The 23473-nt window shown below is 34.8% G+C and overlaps 2 protein-coding genes across 4 annotated transcripts in view; one reads left to right on the forward strand and one right to left on the reverse strand.

The window, feature by feature from the left end:
• The first annotated feature begins 29 nt into the window (after positions 1 to 29).
• Positions 30 to 21870, forward strand: LOC127433600 (trafficking protein particle complex subunit 13). Of its 2 annotated transcripts, XM_051685630.1 has the most exons (13): positions 30 to 128; positions 4304 to 4372; positions 6342 to 6441; positions 9532 to 9616; positions 9713 to 9840; positions 10043 to 10115; positions 10409 to 10453; positions 12327 to 12344; positions 14423 to 14556; positions 15863 to 16061; positions 19308 to 19408; positions 19500 to 19647; positions 21249 to 21870. In XM_051685630.1, the coding sequence occupies exons 1-13, from the start codon at positions 47 to 49 to the stop codon at positions 21354 to 21356; spliced, it is 1290 nt and encodes a 429-aa protein (XP_051541590.1). In that variant the 5' UTR covers positions 30 to 46; the 3' UTR covers positions 21357 to 21870. The 2 variants fall into 2 exon arrangements, with proteins under 2 accessions (XP_051541590.1, XP_051541591.1); XM_051685631.1 differs by lacking the exon at positions 12327 to 12344.
• The window catches only part of LOC127433601 (small glutamine-rich tetratricopeptide repeat-containing protein beta-like), a 42406-nt gene continuing 40588 nt past the window's right edge, over positions 21656 to 23473 (reverse strand). For both annotated transcript variants that reach the window (XM_051685633.1, XM_051685632.1), the window contains one exon: positions 21656 to 22468. The gene's annotated coding sequence lies outside the window, so the exon portion shown is untranslated. The remainder of the gene's footprint in view (positions 22469 to 23473) is intronic.

Here is a 23473-nt window from a genome sequence, read left to right on the forward strand (position 1 = left end):
ATTGGAAACGCGGTTTGTCTCTGTCTACTCGCCGTAATCAGCTGGTATGCAGCTGAAAGGTCACGCCAGTGCAGCAGACAAGATGGATGTGAATCAGGCAAAACAAGAGCATCTGCTCGCGTTAAAAGGTACTGCGCTGTTTACCCTCTTTACTCTAGTACTGAAATACACGCTAAATGTTCGAACAAACGTGTGTGTACACTCATTTAAAACTTTGCTGAAATGTCCACTGCAGCTGAGTATCATCACTACTAGGCTGCTAATAATTTCTGCTAAGATTTGAATGTTTATGTCCAACAAAAGACAACGACTGTGTCTGTAAATCTATACCGCATGTTGGGCATCATTGCTGTGCTCTGTGCTGTAATAAACATCATCCTCTTCTGTGGTTCAAAAAAGCTCTAATGCTGCTAGAAATTCACTTACAGTCAGAACCCCCGTGTCAAAATATCTCTGTTGACATGTAACTGAATTTTATTTTAAACATTGTAATCAGGCAGAAAGTTCATAGATAAACATCTTTTATGTTTCTAAAGGGATTGTTCAGAACTGTCACTCTTTTCTGTATACATTTCTGCATAGTTACCCATTTCACTGTATTCAGTTGAAAAAAAAGAAATACAATAATATTATTAATATATATTACATAAAATAAATATAGAAGTATTATAAGTATATATTAATAATTATAAATACATATATGTAAAATACTACTAATAAAGTAATACATATTTAAGATTTCACACAATCAAATCTCATATATGATTCCATCCGTAATTACTTGTTGTCCATTCCAGAACGAGACATTATTTTGAATAAAAATGTACAAATCTAGTTTCAAAAACTGACAGGGATGCTCATTTATCAAGGACAAACCTGAAAAAAAGAAAAAAAAAAAAGAAAGAAATTCACATACATACATGAATAAATTAATAAATCCACATATTTGCGCACAAATAAATAGATAAATAATTAAATCTGCGAACAAATGTTTGCATTAATGGGTGTATTTATTTATTTAATTATTTGTATATCTCCTCACAAATGTGATTATATATTTATTCATTCACAAATATGTGGATTTATTTATGTATTTGTGTGTTTATTATTCTTGCAGATTTTGTCCTCCATACTCATTAGCTAAATGTAATGGCAAACCACATATTTATTGGACCATATATGGGACTTACTGAGTGTTTTCATGTGTCATTATGGCACACGTTCTTACAAAAAAAAAAAAAAAAAGAACACATTTCTTAAATTTTTAGACTGTAAAAATGAATGATTTTATTCTTTAGTCATTTTCTTGTTTATTTCAGTTCACTTGGCTTCAGTAGGCTATATGCAGTAGGTTAGTGCAGGGGTTTTCAGACTGGAGTCCATGGGTGTTGTAGGGGTCTGTGAAAAATGTCAGAGAAAAAAAAAGTTTAAAAAATGTTGACAATGACAATTATTTGACATAATTACCGTTTCATTCTGAAATCATGAGATTAATCACTTTATTTAAAAAAAAATTTAAAAACCCGGCTGTTCCATGAGGATTCCATTACTAGTAGTGCATGGTAATGAATTCACCATGGTTAGAAAGGTGCTTTCAAAAGGGCTCAGGGATAAAATTGGAAAGGCACAGGTTAGGAGAAGGGTACAAAAAGATTTCAACTTTAAGCACTGCTCTGAGTACCATTCAGAGCATTATTAAGAAGTGAAAGCGCATGGCACCACCAAAACCTTGCCTAGATCTGGCCGTCCCTATAAACTGGATGACCGTGCCAGGTGGATATTGAACAGGGAAGCTATCAAGAGGCCAAAGGCAACTTTGAAAGATTTACAAGACATTTACATTTATTCATTTGGCAGACGCTTTTATCCAAAGCAACTTACAAAAGAGGAACACATAAGTGAATCATCTTAAGGAGACAGTGGTACGAAAAGTGGCATATTACAAAGTTTCACTAGCATCATAATAGTATTCAAAACAGAATAAAGTGCAACAAGAATTTTTTTTTTTTTTTTTTAAGTGACTGGTTAAGTGCTCATGACTCATGGTGCCATTTTTTTTTTTGAAGACAGAGAGTGAGTCAGCTTCACGGATAGAGTTGGGAAGATCATTCCACCAATATGGTATAATGAAGCCAAAAGTCCGGGAAAGTGTTTTGGTGCCTCTTTGTGTTGGTACAACTAGGCGACGTTCCTTAGCTGACTGCAGGCTTCTAGTGGGCACGTAGCTCTGCAGGAATGATTTTAGGTATGCTGGAGCAGACCCAGTGACTGTTCTGTATGCCAGCATCAGAGCCTTGAATTTGATACGTGCATCAACCGGCAGCCAGTGGAGAGAGACAAGGAGTGGTGTAACATGTGCTCTCTTTGGTTCATTAAAGACCAGACGTGCTGCTGCATTCTGGATCATTTGCAGGGGTCTAATTGCACATGCAGGAAGGCCTGAAATGAGAGCGTTACAGTAGTCCAGTCTAGTTATGACAAGTGACTGAACAAGAAGATTTGTGGCATGTTCAGAGAGGAAGTGTCTTCCTGATATTGTAGAGTGTAAATCTACATAATCTAAATAATATTAGCTGGTTATCAATGGTTACCCCTAGATTTCTGACCGTTTTGTAAGGCGTTACTGTAGTTGCACCCAGCTGCACGGTGTTGTGTTCAACAGCAGGGTTGGCTGGAAAGACAAGGAGTTCAGTCTTGGTTGGGTTAAGTTGTAGGTGGTGTTCCTTCATCCAGGATGAGATGTCTGCCAAACAGGCAGAGATTCGAGCAGTCGCCGTGGTGTCGTTGGGCTGGAAAAGCAAGTAGAGCTGTGTGTCATCGGTGTAGCAGTGGTAAGAGAAACCATGTGCCTGAATGATGGGTCCCAGTAAGTAGCTGATGTGGCTTGGACGCCTCACCTCTCCAGGCTACCTTGAAGGACCTACCTGAGAGATAGGAATTAAACCAGTCAAGCACAGTTCCTGTGATGCCCAGCGAAGAGAGGGTAGAGAGTAAGATCTGATGGTTGACTGTGTCGAAGGCTGCAGAAAGGTCCAGTAGAATCAGGACGGATGATCTGGATTCAGCTTTCGCCTGTCTCAGCGACTCGGTGACAGACAGCAGGGCAGTCTCGGTGGAGTGTCCACTTTTGAACCCTGACTGATTGTCATCCAGCAGCTTGTTCTGTGTGAGATAGGCAGAGATAAGGAAGACCTGATGGTTGAGATAGATCAGTCTGTGCATGTGAACAATCTCCCAAGCTCTACACAAAGTTGGCCTGTATGGCAGGGTGGAAAGAAAGAAGCCTCTTCTGAAAAAGTGCCACACTAAGACTCGTTTGCACTTTGTGAAAAAACACTTCTAGGATTCTGATGCCATGTGGCAAAAGATTTCATGGTCAAAAATGGAACTTTTTGGACTGAACTCCAAGCAGTATATTCAGAGAAAACCAAACACAACACACCACCCAGAACATACCATACCTACTGTGAAGTATGGTGGTGGCAACATTATATTGTGGAGGTGTTTCTCTTCAGCGGGGACTGGGCAAATTGGTCAGGATTGAAGGGAAAATGGATGCTGCCATGTACACCCAAATTCTTGAGGAAAATTTGTGGCCCTGAACTAAATCCAAAAGAAAACCTGTGGATGGACTTGAAGAGAGCAGTCTATCGGGGCTCACCCCACAATTTGACTGAACTTGAAACAATTCTGCAAAGATGAATTGGCAAATATTCCCCAATCTAGGTGCGCAAAGCTAGTTGAGACATATCTAAACAGACTGATGGCTGTTATTAAAGTAAAAGGTAGCTCTAAAGTATTGAATCCAGGATGCATGGTCACTTTTTTTAAACTCTATTATTCTAATCTTTTATGCATTTTTGGAACGGTTGCCTTTTTTTTTTTCCATTACTTGAATGTTGTAAGGCAAAATTTGTAAATTAAGGTGGAATTTTTTTTTCATGGGTTTTGATTTCAAAAGACAAAAAAAGTGAGTATTCCAGAGGGATAAGTTGATCTTAAACTAATAATATCTTCTTAAACTAGGCTTTGTTAAACATTTAGCTTATTCTGGTCAAATTATTTTGCATGTATCTTTTAGGACCCCATGGAAATTGAGAGACTACACAGAATATGCATACTAAAAAAAATTGTCACACCGCAGGACCATTTAAAATGAACTAGTGAAGGCAAACAATGATTAAAAAAAAGTGAAAAGTAACTAAACTGCTAAATATATAGGTAGCCCTACATCATGCCTATTTTATTTAATACTGAAATAACTCATATTAATGGTGTGTTACTGTATGTTTTTTCTCTCCAGTGATGAGACTGACCAAACCTACACTTTTCACAAACATGCCGGTAACGTGTGAGGACCGAGATCTTCCAGGTAGAATTGAATGACACTGAACATGCTGTTGCTTTAAGAACATCTACTCCAAACATCCACCACTGTTTTATGCTGTTTATCTCTTGTTCATGTGTTTTGATTAACTACAATTTTATTACCTATTAGGAAACTTTTGAACTATGAAGAATATGAACATTTTAAAAATTGCACTGGGATTCTACTCAGGATGGTAATTTTGCCTTTTCTACCAGCCACTGTGGTGGGCGACCCATATCAGATTGTTCAATTACAACTTTGGGCAATTTCATGTCCCAGTGGTTGATTTTTATTAAAACAAACTGATTTCAACTTTTTCTCTTGTTAAATGGATAGTTCACCTAAAAATGAAAATTCTCTCATCATTTACTCACCCTCATGCCATCCCAGATGTGTATGACTTTCTTTCTTCAGCAGAATAGATTTTTATAAGAACATTTCAGCTCTGTAGGTCCATACAATGCAGGTGAATGGTGGCCAGAACTTTGAAGCTCCAAAAATCACAAAGTCAGCATAAAAGTAATCCATATGACTCCAGTGGTTTAATCCATGTCTTCAGAAGCTATATGATAGGTATGGGTGAGAAACAGATCAGTATTTGTCCTTTTTTACTGTAAATCTTCACTTTCACTTTCACATTCTGAAAGTGAAAGTAGCTTCGGGAGACATATTAAACCACTGGAGTCCTATGGATTATTTTATGCTGCCTTAATGTGATTTTTGGAGCTTCAAAGTTTTGGCCAACATTCCCTTGCATTTTATGAACCTTCAGAGCTGAGATATTTTACCAGGCCTTCATCATAAATTTTTGCTACTTTTCAAATGCCTTTTATGTATACTTATTTTATTGTTTTTGCTTTGTCCCTGACCATGACTTTTAATATTAAAATCCATTATATAAATACAAATGATTACATGTTGTAGTGGGTTGAGAATGAAAGTTTCAGTGAGGCAGGTGTTTGGCATGAGAGTGAGTTCCCGTAGTCCGTGGTTCAGGTGCACAGTCTCTGTCTTGGTGAGGCAGGAAGTCCCGAGCACTGTGGTAGCTGGTCTGCTTAGTCCGTTTCTGTGGCCAGAGAGAAAGAGAAACATTAGTGTTTGCTTTCCCATCATCGACCTCCTCCTGTGTGTCTTGACATGGTTTATATAGCACTCCGTTGATGAGGGTGATCGGCTTCAGCTGTTTCCAATCACATCGCTCTGACCTCATCCAGGTGTGAGTGATTACGGTTGCCAGGGGCAATGCTGACTCTGGCATGGGAGGCTGCCCACAATGTTTAAAACTATGTCTACGGTAACTCAGATAACCGCTCTGTACGATTGTGCTGAGAAGAATAGGTTGGCGCTGTTTTGGCGGCATGAGGTGGACCTACATAATATTAGGGAGGTGGTTTTAATGTTGTGGCTGATCGGTGTAGCCTTAAGATACATCAGCAATTTGCAATGTTTGTTTTTGCAAAGAGCCAACGACTCTGAAATGTGATCGCCACAGCGCCACATGTCATTATGACAGTTCTGAGTAGCACTTCTATTTATATGAGGGGCTAAAATAATTTGTACTATAAATCAGCATGAATGAGCAGAATATGAAATGAATGGATTAGATTAGACACTATCTCATATTACACATTCATTTTCATTCATTGAATATTCAGAAGAATCACAACTCACAAGATGTTTGTCTGGTTATAGGATGTATTATTATTATTATATCAAATGACATTGGAATGCAGTGAAATACAGAGCTGTCACACTATGAAATCATTGATGCATGTTGGCAAATTCTGAAAGGCTAGTTGCCAGTGGCCCACATCTGTAGCCTTCAAAAAAAAATTGGACTATGCATAAATTAGACAGGAAGAAACTGATCTATTGATTTAGATGTCATTTAGATGTGTTTAATGGAGCTCTAAATGTAAAAACTGGCTGTCAGTCAAGTGGTTTTACTGCTCAGCATATGACATGTCCACAGGTGATTTGTTTATACGACTCATGAAAGACGACCCCTCTACTGTGAAGGGGGCAGAAACACTAATCCTTGGGGAAATGCTCACCCTGCCACAGAATTTTGGGTAACGTATTTGAATCAAACACACTGTATCGCAAACTCTTTGACATTTAATCACATGCAGGATGTGAATTATAGGTATCAGCAATGGTGCTAATTTTTGATATCAGTAATTAGATTTGCACTAGTTAAAATGTTAGTTCTTGACATCTAAAATGACATCATTACTCACAGAAATACTCATTCTTGATATAAAAAATGGAATTTCAACTTGTGAAAAACATAATATCTGTAATTGCATTTTCATGAGAAGAATTTCACAGTTGTGTTACTTATGTTCAGAATGTGATTGGAGATATCAATAACTTCTTGCTAGTTGTTTCAGTAAATTTCACATATCTGTAATGTACTTCTTACTAGTAAAATGATAATAATATAATTTAATATAATATAATTAAATATTTATTAATAATTACATTGTTACTAGTACAAATGTCCATTCTTTATATCAAAAATTTTATTACAACCAGGAAAAATGCTTATTTTTTTAATCTGTACATATAGCAAGCCGAAATGACTTTTAATCATGTGCAGAATATGAACTGTTAAAATCAACAATTACATTTTCACTAGTAGAAATACAAATTCTTGATATCAGGAATGGAATTACTACTAGTGAAAGTGTTAATTTTTTACATTATTAATTTGCACTAGAAAAACAAAACAAAAATGATGACATAAATCACAGAACTACACATTTTTTTATATCAAAAATTAAATTTAAACTATAAAAAATGTAATCCTTGATATCTGTAATTGCATTTTTACTAGTAGAATTTCACAATGATCTGTCATTCACTCCTGTTCAAAGTGCAATTACAGATATCTAAAATTAATTTCTTAATAGTTGAAATTAAAATTTCACATATCAGCAATGCACTTCTTAAAAATGATAATTTTTGGTATCAATAATAAGGATGTCCCAATACTTCCTTTTACTTGTCGATACCAATACTTGTTTTTTTTTCTTTTCTTTTTTTTGCTCTGAATTTCATATCAACAGTTTATTTCAATTTTATCATCAAAATGGTGTCTAAATAGAACATTTAATTTTCATCATAATATTGTATTATTTTAATCAAATGAAGCACTTCTGTTCAGAACCTCACAGCACACTCCAAAATACAATGTCCAAAATACAAAAATAAAAGTGCTGCACAACGGAGCATCACAGATGTGAGATATTGCTTAAATATACAATTATTATTGTTGATTTATTATTATTATTAGTAGTAGTAGTAGTAGTTGTATAAAAGTGAATATTACATAACTATATAAAGTAGTGATATATTTCTGTCATACTTTTTTCCATGTGAATTTATTTTTGGAATAAAGCTCTTTCCATTACTGTGTGTTTTTGACATCAGCTCCAGAAAGCAGGTCGCTGCGTGACCCAATGTGATTATTAAACCACAAAAGACTAATTAATTTATTAAATATGTAGTCTGTATGTGCTGTGTGCTATATAATGAAGTAGCGCACTGCTCACTGTCATCTGATACAAACAGAGCATGCAGTGCTTATGATGGTGTTTTAGAGCGTTTTGGTATGTGCAGCTGGCTTCACATTTGCATTCATACATTGTTAAAACAAGATCTGTTTGGTTTGAACTGTGCAGCACATGCAAACTATATATATATCAGCCTTTGCAATTTAATATTCACACTAGGACATAATGGGATTTTAATTTACACTGAATGTTTACGGAATTACATTTGTTCGTGATATCATACCGGTTTTTGGTATCGGAGCATTTTTAAGAGCATGAATACATGAGTGCATATCGGACACGATTTTGAGATTAGTATCAGTATCGGGACATCCATAAATAATTACATTGTTACTAGTTAAAATGTCCATTCTTGATATCATTTTTTTTATTGCAACTAGTGAAAATGCTAACTTTTGATATCTGTAAATGTATTTTAACATGTAAGATTTGTTTTTTTAGATAACTGGTATCTTAAAAAGCTTTCTTACTAGTTACAATCACATTAAAGATATCTGAAATTAGCATCGTTGCTAGTGAGAACCCAAATACTGTTATCGAAAATGAGCATTTTTACTTGTTGTAATTCAATTGTTGATATCAGGAATGGACTGCACTAGTAACAATGTAATTATTGATATAAAAAAGGATAATTTTTACCAGTAAGAAATGCATTGCTGATATGTGAAATTGGAATTTCAAGTAGTAAGAAATTAATTTTAGATATCTGTAATTGTGTTTTGAACACGAGTGAATGACAGACCATTGTGAAATTCCACTAGTGAAAATGCAGATACAGATATCAAGAATAACGGTTTTCACTAGTTGTAATTCCATTTTTTATTTTAAAAATTCTGTGAGTGATGTCATAATTTTTTTTATATCAAGAGTTAATGTTTTACCTGTGCCAATGTAATTACTGATATCAAGAATTAGCATGTTCACTAGTGAAAATTTAATTCACATCCTGCACATGGTTAATCCCATGATTAATGTCAGAAGGGCTTGCAATACATATTGACATCAAATATGCATACTGAAAAATAAAACTTTTCTGATTTATTTTTGGCTTTATTAATGAGTTTATGGTACTTTACACAAATAAGGTACACTTTAGAGCAACAAGCTTTTTTGAAAGCATAAATCTCATGTTTCTAATGAGAACTATATATTAGATAAATTAATATAAAATATAAAATTAACATAGCATCAAAGAAGGTAGTTTTAAATGTGTTAAATGTGTTGCTAGTAGTGCTTAATAACAACAAAAATTGGACATGTTAAAATTTTGGTAACATGGTTACAAAAATGGCAAACTCCTTTTAAAATGATAATGAAAGAAAATAGAAAATAAAACAGTGCTTAGAATATGTAGTTTGACTTCCTGAGGTTGACCATAAACATTTTCTGAAGGTTAAGCACCTCTTTACAATGATACTTTGTTAAAAAAGAGAGATAGAAAAAAGAAGACTTTTATAAGATGTTCAAGACCTATTTTGTACCCTGTTTGTGGAAAGTGTCTTTTGGATTTATTAATGAGAGGCCTGTTTGAATCTCCAAGCGCTCCAGTGATCCGACACATGCATTCTCTTTATTCCTGTACAGAAATATTTTCCTTGGCGAGACCTTCTCCAGTTACATTAGTGTGCACAACGACAGCAATCAAGTGGTCAAAGATATTCTCGTAAAGGTAACAGCTCGCATAAAGCTATCTTCAGTAGTTATGGCAGCTTGTGTGTTTTTGTTTTTTGTCTCACCGGTGTCCAATGATTGTGTCTCTGGACAGGCGGATCTGCAAACGAGCTCCCAGAGGTTAAATTTATCTGCTTCAAACTCTGCAGTTTCTGAACTCAATCCAGAGTGTTGCATTGATGATGTGATCCATCACGAAGTCAAGGAAATCGGAACACACATGTAGGAGAGCTTCACATAGACATAACACTCAATGCCTTCAGTTCCTTTAGTTAGATTCGTTTTCACTTACTAACCTTGTCTGTGCAATATTATATTCACACTTTCACCTGAATTTAAAAAAACCATCAATAAAAAAGAACAAGTAAATGAACATATCAAAACACTGTTCTGCTCACCATTTTTGTGTATCCTCTGATTACAGTTTGGTCTGTGCAGTCAGCTACACCACTCAGTCTGGAGAGAAACTGTACTTTAGGAAATTTTTTAAATTTCAGGTGAGCTCATTTCCTTTTCATCTGATTCATCCTGCTCTGTGATTGGATGTCAACTCCGAGCCATCACTCGCACAACCACTTAACAGAGAGTTGAGACTTTTAATTCACACTTAAGCTTTAAATTTGAGCTCCAGCATGAGATCTCATGCTGTTTGACACATCCAGTAGCAGTAGTAATGTATTGAAAAAAAAGCTGGTTTATTTTTGTGTTGTAACTTGAGTTTAACATGGATTCTGTGGAGGGCGAATCAAACTGGAGCTCAAACTTTAGTTTTAACTCTATTTTAAACCAGGTTCTCAAGCCTCTTGATGTAAAAACCAAATTCTACAATGCTGAGGTAAGTTTACATTGAACACTTAGAGCTTTTAAATATGTTTATGATATTAAGAGAAAATGCATACAATGGGGTCCAAAACTCTGATACCATATTGAAAATTGTAATGGAAAAAAAAAAGGTATTTAAAAAAAAAAAAAACCTTATAAGCATTTTCACTTCCCTGGCATGGAAAACCTGGATTTATCAGGGAATTTTAAAATTGTTATTTTCAGACCTGGAAAAGTCATGGAAATTTCAACAGTGAACATAATATTTCAGTAACACTATACAATAAGGTTCTATTTTATTAACATTAGTTAATGCATTACTGTAGGAATGACGAACTAACAATGAACAATGATTATTAATCTTGGTTCATGTTAGTTTATGAAAATATAAGTGTTTATTGTTAGTTCGTAATGCATTAACTAAAGTTAACATATACAACTTTTAATGTTAAAAATGTATTAGTATATGTTGGAATTAACATGAACCAAGATTAATAAGAGCTTTAAAAGTATTGTTAAATGTTAGTTCATGTTAACTAGTGTAGTTAACAAATACAACATTTTTGTAAAGTGTTATTAATTTATTACTTTTTTATTAATTTGTTTTTTTCTAGTGAAATATTGCATTGGCTAGAAAATGCCCTTAAGTTTTTGAGAGTTCACACTCTATAAAATGATTAAAAAAATGTTTTAACCTTTGTGTACTGTTCGTTTTAGATTCACACTTGTATTGTTCATGGTTAAATGTACTTAAAACAATAAACGTAATATTTTTATGAAAGAAATGTAATAACACTAACTTTTAATAAAGTAAAAACACTCAACTTGTGAATTTTTGGGGGGATTTTATGCTGTTTAGACCTTATGTACCTTTAAATTTCTCAATTACATAATTAATTTGCATTTGCAAATACCAAATTTATGTTAATATTACTAAAGTAATATAAGTGGAAACATAAAGAAAATATGCCACTGTATCATGTATTGGTGCAGATTGCTGTTGTCTGGTATAAATAAGAACCATTGCATTACTTAAAAATCATGTCATGACAAAAATAACCAGATGGTTGCAGAGATCTACTAATTGATTCCTGGTTGTAACAAGATGAATCTGTGTGTGTGTGTGTGTGTGTGTGTGTGTGTGTGTGTGAATTATTGATTTTATTTGAAAAATGTAAAAAAAAAAATTGCTCTGTTATAGTCTCTCACATTCATTTCTGCGTGTGTTTGTGCGTATGTGTTTGTGAGAGTGTGAGCATATGATCTGCATTGTGGATGTGTTATAGTCTAGTCCCCTAAGTTTAAAAAAAATTGCTCTGTGTTATAGTCTCACCCATTCATTTCCTATTGTCAGTCATATTTGACCGCGAACAACACGTTTCGCTTTTTTGTCACTCCACCTAAACTTATCTTAAATTGTTTTGTGTGAAAAAACTAAGTATACCATTTTTATTAAAGACAATTTTTTTTATTTTGGCCAAAAATGACCGAACAGTGCACAAGGGTTAACATTTTCAGAAGGAATGGGAACCCTGACTAGTGGTCTCAAACTTTTGGACCCTGCTGTATTAAAACAAGACAGTATTGAAAAGTACTCATCTGTTTTCTGTTCTTTTGTTCCATAATCTTATTTAACCTGCCCTTCTGCATTGCCTCTCAGCTTTTGAAATCATTTATAGTGAGGCTACGCTTTAGAGTTCTCATTTTATACATATTCATTTGTTTCATTTGATATCCTTTTGTAATTTAGTTTCTGTGTTTTATTCATACTTAGCAGTTTTGTTCACATTTACGCTGCCTGATGGTGAGAACTGACATTGTCATTTTCTGGTGCATGTAACATTCACTTCTCTAATGTTTATTTTTGTGTTTTATTCCTTCATTAGAGTGACCTCAGTTCAGTGGTAATTGTTTTCCTCTCATTGCAACTTTTTTCCAGCATAACCTTGTTCCTTTTACTCTTTTGCACCTGTGAAACAAGTAAGGGGAAAACATTGATAAAGTATTCTGATATTTATTGAATGCATAGTGGTACCTAAAAAAAATAGTATCTGCAGTGAAGGAAAAGTATCATTTTAGGGCTCTGAGAGTTTTCCCCAAGAATTTAGTTCACCCAATAGTGAAAATTCTGTCATCATTTACTCACATGTCGTCCAAACTCGTACGACTTTCTTCCACAAATCGAGATGTTAGCCTCAGTCACCATTCGCTTTCATTGCAGCATTTCACTTTTCTTTTTCCCAGTCACCTCCCTCAATACTGACACTGGCCACTCCCAGGTTGAAGAAAGCACTGAGGTCATAACACCATACAATGAAAGTGAATGGTGACTAAGGCTAATGATTATATTATTTGATTTCTGACATAAAAGAAACTGAAAGTTTGCTGAAGGGAATGCTCTTTTTTTTCTGTTTTCCCTCACTTGTTTTCTCTCAGTGCCTTTGCTTTCTTGCCGACTCACCTTACCAGTGCAAACTAATGGGTTTACTACTAAATTAATTACACACTTTGTCTGGAGAAAACCAATAGTTCCTAATGTTTTTTGACTGGGAGAAATTGATGCTTGTTTTTATTGATCTATTATGCCAATGGCTGCTTTCTTTGACTGATTTAATTCAATTTCATCTATAAATGCCAAAAATGTTATTTCAGATGCCAACATGTTAGCTGTCATACACGTATTCATAACAATAATGATAGTGTGATATGTTAAAAGAATGTTCTGGGTTTAATACAAGTTAAGCTCAATTGACAGCATTTGTGGAATAATGTAGATTACCACAGAAAATAATTTCGATGTATACCTCGTTTACTAAAAAAAGCAAAAATCACGGTTACAGTGAATCGGTTACAGTGAATCACTTACAATGGAAGTGAATGGGGCCAGCCCATAAATGCATAAATGCCCCTAGTTTTGAGAGTAGAACCACACAATGTAAACATGATACATATTAACATGATTTTAGTGTGATAAAATCGCTTCCTAACTTTATCTGTGTAAAGTTATATCCGATTTTACAACTTTGTTGTCATGACAATGTAACCCTGATATCCTGGTTTTGGATATAACTTTACACAGATAAGGTTAGTAAGCGATTTTATCACACTAAAAGCATGTTAATATGTATAATGTGTACGTCCGGTGTCAGTAATTCTGAAACAATGTATATTTGAATGTTTATGGACTGGCCCCATTCACTTCCATTGTAAGTGCCTTACAATAACCACAATTGTTGCATTTTTATATATATATATATATATATATATATATATATATATATATATATAAATGAGGGACAAGTTGAAATAAATTTTGTGGTAATCAACATTATGCAACAAATGCTGTCGATTGAGCTTAACTTATATTGAACTCGGAACATTCTTTAAAGATTTTAATTTCTTGTTTAGAGTTACATGTTAGTCTATATTTAAATCAATCCATTGCAAAATGATATTTTATTGACTATTGTATTAATCAGGCTTGGCATGGGATGCTTTCTGCTGTAAAAATAACTAGACTTCTGTCAAAAGGTGCTGCTGAACTGCAGGCATGAACTAACTTTCACTTTTAATACAAACTCAAAGTAATACTAATCAACTGCTCTCAGATCAACTGGGCAAACAGCCTCCTGATTTGGCGCTCAGCAAAAAAATCAATACATTACACTAAAACTTTTCTAAAGAACTTGATTTGAGGAGCCACATTCAAAGACTCTATGCAATATTGTTCTTAATTTGGAATGGAATCACAGATCAAAAGAGATGTGACCTCATTATGATATCATTAACTGTAATACTGAGTTTATTTGTAGTTGTAAATGTAACTAATTTGAACACATACATAGCCCATCATATAAAGTGACACTAAAGTGACAGGATAATGTGTATAAGATAAAAACTGCAAGGAATTTTACTGAGGCCGAATAAATTATTTTGATTGGATCTCTGGCCAGTTTGATGGTTTTAACCTTTAACCCTATAGACGGATGAGGTGTTTTTAGAAGCACAGATCCAGAACATCACCACGTCACCAATGTTCATGGAAAAAGTGTCTCTGGAACCTTCTATGATGTACAACGTCACTGAGCTCAACACTGTGACCTCTGCAGATGATAGGTGACATCTACATGCACTGTTGCACTCATTCTGTGCATATACACTCACTGAGCACTTTATTAGGAACACTATGGTCTTAATAAAGTGCCCGACCTGGTCTTCTGCTGTTGTAGCCCATCTGCCTCAAGGTTCAACATGTTGTGCATTCTGAGATGCTATTCTGCTCACTACAATTGTACAGAGCGGTTATCTGAGTTAACCATAGCCTTTCTGTCAGCTCAAACCAGTCTGGCCATTCTCTGTTGACCTCTCTCAATAACAAAGTTTCCATCCACAGAACTGCCGCTCAATGAATGTTTTTTTGTTTTTGGCACCATTTTGAGTAAACTCTAGAGACTTTTGTGTGTGAAAATTCCAGGAGATCAGCAGTTATAGAAATACTCAAACCAGCCCGTCTGGCACCAACAATAATGCCACAGTCGAAATCACAGAGATCAAATTTTTTCCCCATTCTGATGGTTGATGTGAACATTAACTGAAGCTCCTGACCCGTATCTGCATGATTTTATGCATTACACTGCTGCCACATGATTGGCTGATTAGATAATCGCATGAATAACTAGGTGTACAGGTGTTGCTAATAAACTGCTCAATGAGCGTATTTATGATTATGGGGAATTAAAGGATCTGTCACATGTTGGTTTACTACAGAAAATAATTTATTACAGTAATGCACTTACAATGGAAGTCTGTTGAGCAAGGCATTGCACCAGGATAAACATTAAAGTGCACACTGTTTCGAAAGTAGAGCCACAAGACTTAAACCTATATTTTAAATAATATTTAAATTATATATATTTGTTAATGTGATTTCAGTGTGATAATATCAGTTTACTAATCTTATATGTGTAAAGATAAATCCAGTATTACAACTTTGTTGTAAGGACCACGTAGCGCTTATGAACACGGTAACCTGCTAAATGTCTGTGAATCCCTGATTTTATCACACTAAAATCACGTTAACACATATGATGTTTAAGTCTTGTGGCTATACTTTTGAAACAGTGAGTATTTTAATGTTTATGGACTGGCCCCATTCACTTCCATTGTAAGTGCCTTACTTAGTGTTAAATGTATTTGTTTTTACAAACTGAGGGTCGAGACAAAATTATATTCTGTAGTAACTGACAGCATGCCACTTAATTTCCATAGAGCTTAAGTGCAGTTCAGCCCATAACTTTCCTTTTATAGTTGCATTATTGTGTCTGACTTTTGTTAAACTTTTGCGTAACTTAAATTGTACAGCAACACGCTTGTCTGCATCACTAAACTGGTGTGCAACTAATAGCTTTTCTTGTTTCTACAGTGAATCTACATTTGGGAAGATGTCTTATCTGCAGCCCTTAGACACAAGGCAGTATTTGTACTGCCTGAAGCCAAAGCCAGAGTTTGCAGAGAAGGCTGGGGTCATAAAGGGGGTGACAGTAATTGGCAAACTAGACATTGTGTGGAAAACCAACCTTGGGGAGAGGGGACGACTACAGACCAGTCAACTACAGAGAATGGTACGTTGACATTTAGACTAGATAAAAGCAACAAAACCTATCAAGTGGACATAGAGGACAAAAAAAAGTCATATTATCTAATTAATTTCACTAATGCTAACCATACTCATCAGCAATCCCACATGGGATCTGCACTCACAAAACTTGCAGAAAGCTCTGCACATTTCCACATAATTATAATGCATGTAATTTGTAAGGTTCTACACCTCCCCTGAAAACTTCTGTGGATTATTTAATAAATATTTTGATTCGGAGTCAGCTATGATGAATTTATTCAGAGAGCAAAAACATCCATTTACAAGGAGATAAAGTGAACATGGTGGCGCTTTGTTTAAAATTTAACAATCAGCCAAAAAGTGCACCTGTAAAATGTAGTAATGTGCCCCACGTCTGAAATAACTTTCTTTCGGCTAATGTCACAAATCCCTCTTTACATTTCAACCCCTCTCTTCCAACCAACTGGCTCCATTCTGGAAAAGAGTCTAATCAAATCCTGTTTGATAAAAACTTTTCCTACATTTCTCTCTTCAAATATCCAGTTTTATTCAGAATTGTGTCAGATTATGAAAGAAAAATGGGTTGCCAATAGGTAATGGGAATTGTAAGGAATTTAACAATTCCGGTTCCTTAACGGTTCCATTAATAATTCTTATAGTACTTTTGTGGAATAAATATGTAAGGGATAATCTGTAGCCAGGTGTGTGTTAAATGATTTTAAATGCACGATGTGGAGGCGTAAATAGGGCACCGCTTACCAACATGAAAACGTCATCCCAACAGTGAAGTACGGTGGAGGGAGCATCATGATTTGAGGCTGCTTTACTGCTTCGGGTCCTGGACCATTTTACCATTATCGAGGGAAAAATGTATTCCCAAGTTTATCAAGATATAATGTCGGGCTTTGCGCCAGCTGAAGCTGAGTAGAAGTTGGATGATGCATCAGGACAATGACCCTAAACATCGAAGTAAATCCACTACAGTATGGCTTCAAAAAAAGAAAATCCATTTATTCATGTCAAACTGCCTCAACTCTCATCGGACGAACAAATGATTACACAGACTGATTGTGTGATTGATTACAGCGGCAGCCAATCACGTGAAAGTATATCAGTGGTAAATTGCGTGATAGGTTACAGCAGCAGCCAATCGCGTACTTGCTGCTGCTGCAGCGCATGTGCAGTGTTTGGATACTTGCGGGTTTAGGTTTTTGAGCTTATTTCCTCAGCCACAACAACAATATAACAATATGGACAAATACATGGAGAGAAAAAAGAGTTTTTTTTTCCAAGCCTTCACTGAATGATTATTCGATATATTGCCATCAGTTGAGACATGTCCTCAGCACTTTCTGAAATAGCTTTTGTCAGGTATGTGTATAATTCTTGAGTAGGAGTTTCTGTTTCATCTAATCTGTGTATGTTTTGATTGGCGATCCAGTGCTGGAATATGTTATTTTGAATTTTATGATAAATGTTTGTTGTGGCTGTTATCAGTGTCGTTTAGTGTCAGCAGTTTTTTCTGCATCTCACGCTCTTTTCTGGGAAATAGAAAAGCAAAATATGTCCCCCATTGTGATGGTCTTCTCGGCAGTATTGTTTGTGTGTATGCAGAGCGTGTGTTTTGTCTTTATCTCTCTCTCTCTCGTAATCACTCTCAGGTGTGGGGTAACCAGGTGAGCTGATTCTTAATGGGGAGCACCAGCACTAAGTGTGTTTCCTTCCTGTATGAACTGAGTGTTCCATGGCTGGGTTGTGCGATGGGAGACGGGTGTTCGTGAGCTGTGCCATCTTGGTCACCAGTGCTCTCGCGCAGATTCCCGCTGCTGGAGCGGAGAGTTTATGGTTGTCGCTGGCTGATCTTCGCACTTGTTTCCACTACTCTCGTCTCCCCGCATCTTTTATTGCATTTTATTTTTAAAGTGTAACACCCATCCACTGACATACAGATGCAATCTTGGTTTATTACAATAAAAAGTTATATTTGGGTGAATTAGAAACCAGAACCTCTAAAAACTAGATGCAAAAAGTAACCACTAGACCAATCAGTCATGTTCTTGATTAAATTGTTGAACTATGTGCTCATCTACTGACTAACAAAATCCCAAGACTGATGTAGATGTAGAGCTGAAATTACCATATGTGAAATATCTATTTGAGTGCTTGAATCGCCATTAAGAACGACTGTTTATCAAAATAGGTGATTTAAAAGAATCTTTTACTGAGCATAAATTAATTAATATTCATTCGTTTCGCAGCACTGCCACCCAAAGTACAGTTTTCTGTTTATTTTTATTTAGAACTAATTTTGTGTTAATGTTCCCTTTCAAATGGCTTATTCCAGCTGTTACAAAGTTGATAGGCCTATAGGATTTTATTAGCAGAATAACATTGGTAATGCATGCACTCTCCATCCATGGGTACACTTAACAAACTAAAACAATTTGGCCTGCATAATGTGGTATAAGTTTATTCCAGATTGCCAGTTTTATGTCAATCTAAGGAACATTCAGAATTTGTTGATGTGTTTAATAGACAATATCTTGATACTCTGGAGATTTTTATTTTTTATGTTGGCAAATCAGTAGCAAAATAGTTACTATGTGTGGTTCCTGTGGAAATGTGGTTGTATTGCAAATTCTTGGATATTTATAATTTGATAGTGACTGATTAATGAACTAGTACTTGTTGCAAAGAAGCTTGGTACCTTGATCCATAAGAACTACGCATGGGTGCTTGCTTTGGTGTTGCCACCCCTCATAGTCTGCATTCCACCCCATGAAAAAATTTCTAGATCCGCAGAAATTTTGCAGAGCCCAGACCTTAACCCAATAGAGATGCTGCGGAATGACCTCAAGAGAACCGTTCACAGCAGACATCCTAAGAATATGGTTGAGCTGAAGCAGTTCTGAAAGGAAGAATGGTCTAAAATTCCTTCTAAACGTTGTGTAGGTCTAATCCGCAGCTACCGGAAATGCTTGGTTGAGGTTAATGCTGCCAAAGGAGGATTGACCAGTTATTAAATCCAAGGGTTTACTTACTTTTTCCACAGCACTGTGAATGTTTAATGGGATGTATTCAGTAAAGACATGCAAGATTATAATTGTTTGTGTGTTGTTAGCTTAAGCACTGAGTTTGTCTATACTTGTGACTTTGATGAAGATGAGATCACATCTGATAATTCCAAAGGGTTCACATACTTTTTCTTCCCACTGTAAGTACTACACAACATTAACCTGCTTTGTTCTAGGCTCCTGGTTACGGTGACGTCAGGCTTTCCCTCGAGCTCATCCCAGACACTGTCAATCTAGAGGAACCCTTTGACATCACCTGTAAAATCACAAACTGCAGGTAAGAGCAGCACTGTGAAGCTTTCAGATCATAGATGAATTCTCTAGTGCTGTGATCTGTCAGTTTGAACTGCTGGTGTTTTTGTTGTCAGTGAGAGGACTATGGATCTGCTATTGGAGATGTGTAACACTCGCTCCATACACTGGTGTGGGGTTTCAGGCAGACAGCTTGGTAAACTCAGCCCCAGTGCCTCTCTCTCCATACCTCTCAAACTCCTGTCATCCGTTCAGGGTTTACAGGTAGGACAAACTTTAAACATTACTGTCAACATGTGATGACTGATATAAAGTCACTGGGGCTCATTCTTTGGCATATTGACTGGTCTCCACCTCAGATGGACTGCACACTGACCCTGATTGAGTTATATTGTGTTATAATCTATTTCAGATTGACCTATCCCTAACTGCTTTGTGGGGTGGTCAACAGCACTTAGAGGCTCAATAAGAATATTTTCACTTAAATATTACCAAAATTTCTAATTTGAATTTAATTATTGAATTATATTAATTGTATTCGAATTTGGAAAATTCACTAAATTAGATTTTCCACTTAAATATGTTTTTTTTTTTTTTTATGATATTGAATTATTTTTAAATTTGTAATATGAATATAACTGAATTATATTGAAATGTCAAAAATTCACTAAATGTGATTTTTTTTTTCCACCTACATATTCATAAAAATGTCATGTTTAGAATAGAAATATATATTTTATATTTAAAAATTAGCTAAATTCATTTTTATTACTTAAATATTTCCAAAATGCGAATTATATTTGAATTTTGAAAATTCAAATAGGAACTAAATTAGGTTTTTTCCCTTAAATATTAGCATAATTCTCATTTTTTTAAAAAAAATTCACTAAATTCAATTTTTCACTTAAATATTACTAAAATTCAAATTATATTTAATAATTTTTTTGTTGAATTGAATTAATCAAATGTTGAAAATTCACCAAAAAAAATTTCACTTAAATATTTCCAAAATTTTGAATTATATTTGAATTTTAAAAAGTAAAAAAATTCACCGAATTAGATTTTTTTCCTCGCAAATTTTTACCAAAATTCTCATTATATTGTTTTATTAATTCAAATGTAATTGTTGAATTGAATTAATCGAATTTTGAAAATTCACAAAGAAAATTTCACTTAAATGTTTCCAAAATGCGAATTATATTTGAATTTTGAAAATTCAAAAAGGAACTAAATTAGATTTTTTTCCCTTAAATATTAGCAAAATTCTCATTATTTTTTATTTAAATAAAAAAAAAATCACAATTCGATTTTTCACTTAAATATTACTAAAATTAAAATTATATTTAATTATTTTTTAATGTTAAATTCAAATGTAATTGTTGAATTGAATTAATCAAATTTTGAAAATTCACAACAAAAAGAAATTCACTTAAATGTTTCCAAAATGTGAATTGTATTTTAATTTTGAAAATTCTAAACTTAACTGAGTTATTTTTTTCTTTTAAATTTTACCAAAATTCCTATTATATTCTAATTTAAATACAATAAAAAAACTTCACTAAATTAGATTTTGTCACTTAAATATTAACAAAACTCAAATTATATTGATTTTTAAAATGTACAATTTTGTAAACTGTTGAATTCACTTAAATATTACCAATATTCAAATTGTATTCAAAAAGTTGCTAAATTAGATTTTTTTCCCCTCACTTAAATATCACGGATAAGTCATGCATCAAAACGTGCTGGTGACACATTATAAGAGACGTTTCAAGGACTGAAATGTTTATGTAGTATAATTAAGTTGTTTCTAGTAATGGGAATATGCATTCTAACATATTTGTCTTGTCTGTTTTTTCTTTCAGAGCATATCAGGATTGAGACTAACAGATGTCTTCCTGAAAAGAACGTATGAATATGACGACATCGCACAGGTCTGTGTGGTGTGTCCTTACACAAGTCCAGAAAGCTAAAAACCCTGTGTATCTCATGTCTGTCTGCACCTATTAATATCAACCTTTTGTTCTAATCCTTCAAGGTGGTTGTTTTAAAATGTCATTTTTAAAGCCCTTAATCATGATTTTAAGTGTCTGTCAATGTGAATAAAACAGTTAAATTAAAAATCAGGATTCTGTATTGTGATAAAACAGGTTTGCTGCACAAAATTGGGGTTAGCAGGATGCATCAAAGTTCTGAGACGCATAACTGATCAATAATAATGATAATACAAAAATTAAAAGATAATAAAAAAGCACTGATATCTATTAACGAATAATTTCAAGACACCTTTATTGATATATTTTGACAAAACATTTTACTGCTCTGTTTTACAAGCATATTCTCATAAGATTAAATCACTCATCTGACTGCAAATATCAGATTATGGAGCATGCAAAATAAAATGCAAATGCTGAGATTATGAATATGCTATTACAGCAACATTATTTCATTGTCATTAATAATAAATAAACAACTTGACAAACAGGACTGGTGAAGCAGCCAATATAGTGGTTATTTATCACACATTGATGTCTCTTGTTCCTAAATCGAACAGAATATGTAATGTGTAGATATTGTGTTAAAAGTATAGTTAACCTAAAAATAAAAGTTCTGTCATCATTTATTCACCCTCATGTTGTTGTTCTTTTTGTTCCATGCAAGGAAAAGTTAGAACAACATGAAGAGTAAGTGTTGACTGAATTGTTCTTTATGGGTGAACTATCCCTTTAAATTGTCTTTGATATTAATGACCATGCCCCCACATCTAAAATGAATAGGCACAACATTATGTCTGGTCATTTAGTATTTAAAATAAACTCAACTCTGATGTGTCATTGCCAGCTACATTCATAAAAGAACAGTGTCCTATCTATAAAGACAAACACAAAGAAACCTCAGTCATGTCTGAACATCATTTTCTCTGTATAAGTTGATTGTTAATGTGTTTTTCCTTTTCTTCCCTGATGCATCTAAATAAAGTGCCACGTTGAAAATCTCTGGTACTGCTGAATTGAAGACTGTAATGATTACACTCACAACTCTTCCCTTCTGCCTGCCATCCCTTGCTTCTTGACCCTTTATAAACCTGCAAAGAGAGATTTATAGTTTCTATTATATAAGGATTATCCTTTATCTGCAGGTTAGCACAATGGGCAGTCAAGCTAAACTAAGCACAAGACAATATCTTGAACAGCAGTAAGCGGAACACAAATGTTTCAATGGACAGTGGCAAGAGGACAGGTAATAATGGGAGAAATGTTGCAAGCTGGATTCAAACTCTTGCTGCCCACATAAGCACCCTGACTCAATGTGTCAAAGCACATGCACAAACCGCTAGGCCACTGCTCTTACGTGTCCTTAGTCATTTATTTTACATCAGGACTGGGGTTGGGAAAGGACAACTGGTTCTAATCAGAACGAAAAAAAACGATTACAGATTGTGAAATTGCGAGTACGTTTTTATGAATCTGTGGGTACGGACTGCAAAATTGCAGGTACATTTTTATGAATCTGGGTACGGCTTGTGAAATTGCGAGTACGTTTCTATATATCTGTGGGTACGGATTGCAAAACTGCAGTATGTTTTTATGAACCTGTGTGTATGGAACGCAAAATTGCGGGTACGTTTATACAATTGCGAAATGCAGATACGGTTTTCTGAATATGTGCGGACGGATTAAGAAATTGCAGGTACGTTTTTATGAATCTGTGTGTGGCAGCGGGGGCGTGGTCGAGCGTCCATCGAGGGAGAGAGAGAGCGGAAAGGGTGCACACATCTGAGCCAAATTATAACTAACACCTGTCTCTAAGTGAGATTGGGGAGAGCGGCATAAAAGGACCATGTCAGCACCAGATCGAGAGAGAGAGACTGGGTCGAGAACTTTACTGTGAAGCTGAGGAGTTATTGTGAAGCTGTAAACCAGAGAAGTGGTCAATTAAAAGTTCCCTACCTGTGTTTGAAGAATCCAGTTCCTGGGTTTTGGCACCAGTGTAACAAGGAAGGAACTGGATTCTTCAAACACAAATATGCAAATTACAAATATGAGAGTACAAGCTACTTATTTGAGGGTACGGTTTAAAAAATGTGGGC

This window comes from Myxocyprinus asiaticus, chromosome 43 (assembly GCF_019703515.2).
Source record: "Myxocyprinus asiaticus isolate MX2 ecotype Aquarium Trade chromosome 43, UBuf_Myxa_2, whole genome shotgun sequence".
Taxonomy (NCBI): domain Eukaryota; kingdom Metazoa; phylum Chordata; class Actinopteri; order Cypriniformes; family Catostomidae; genus Myxocyprinus; species Myxocyprinus asiaticus.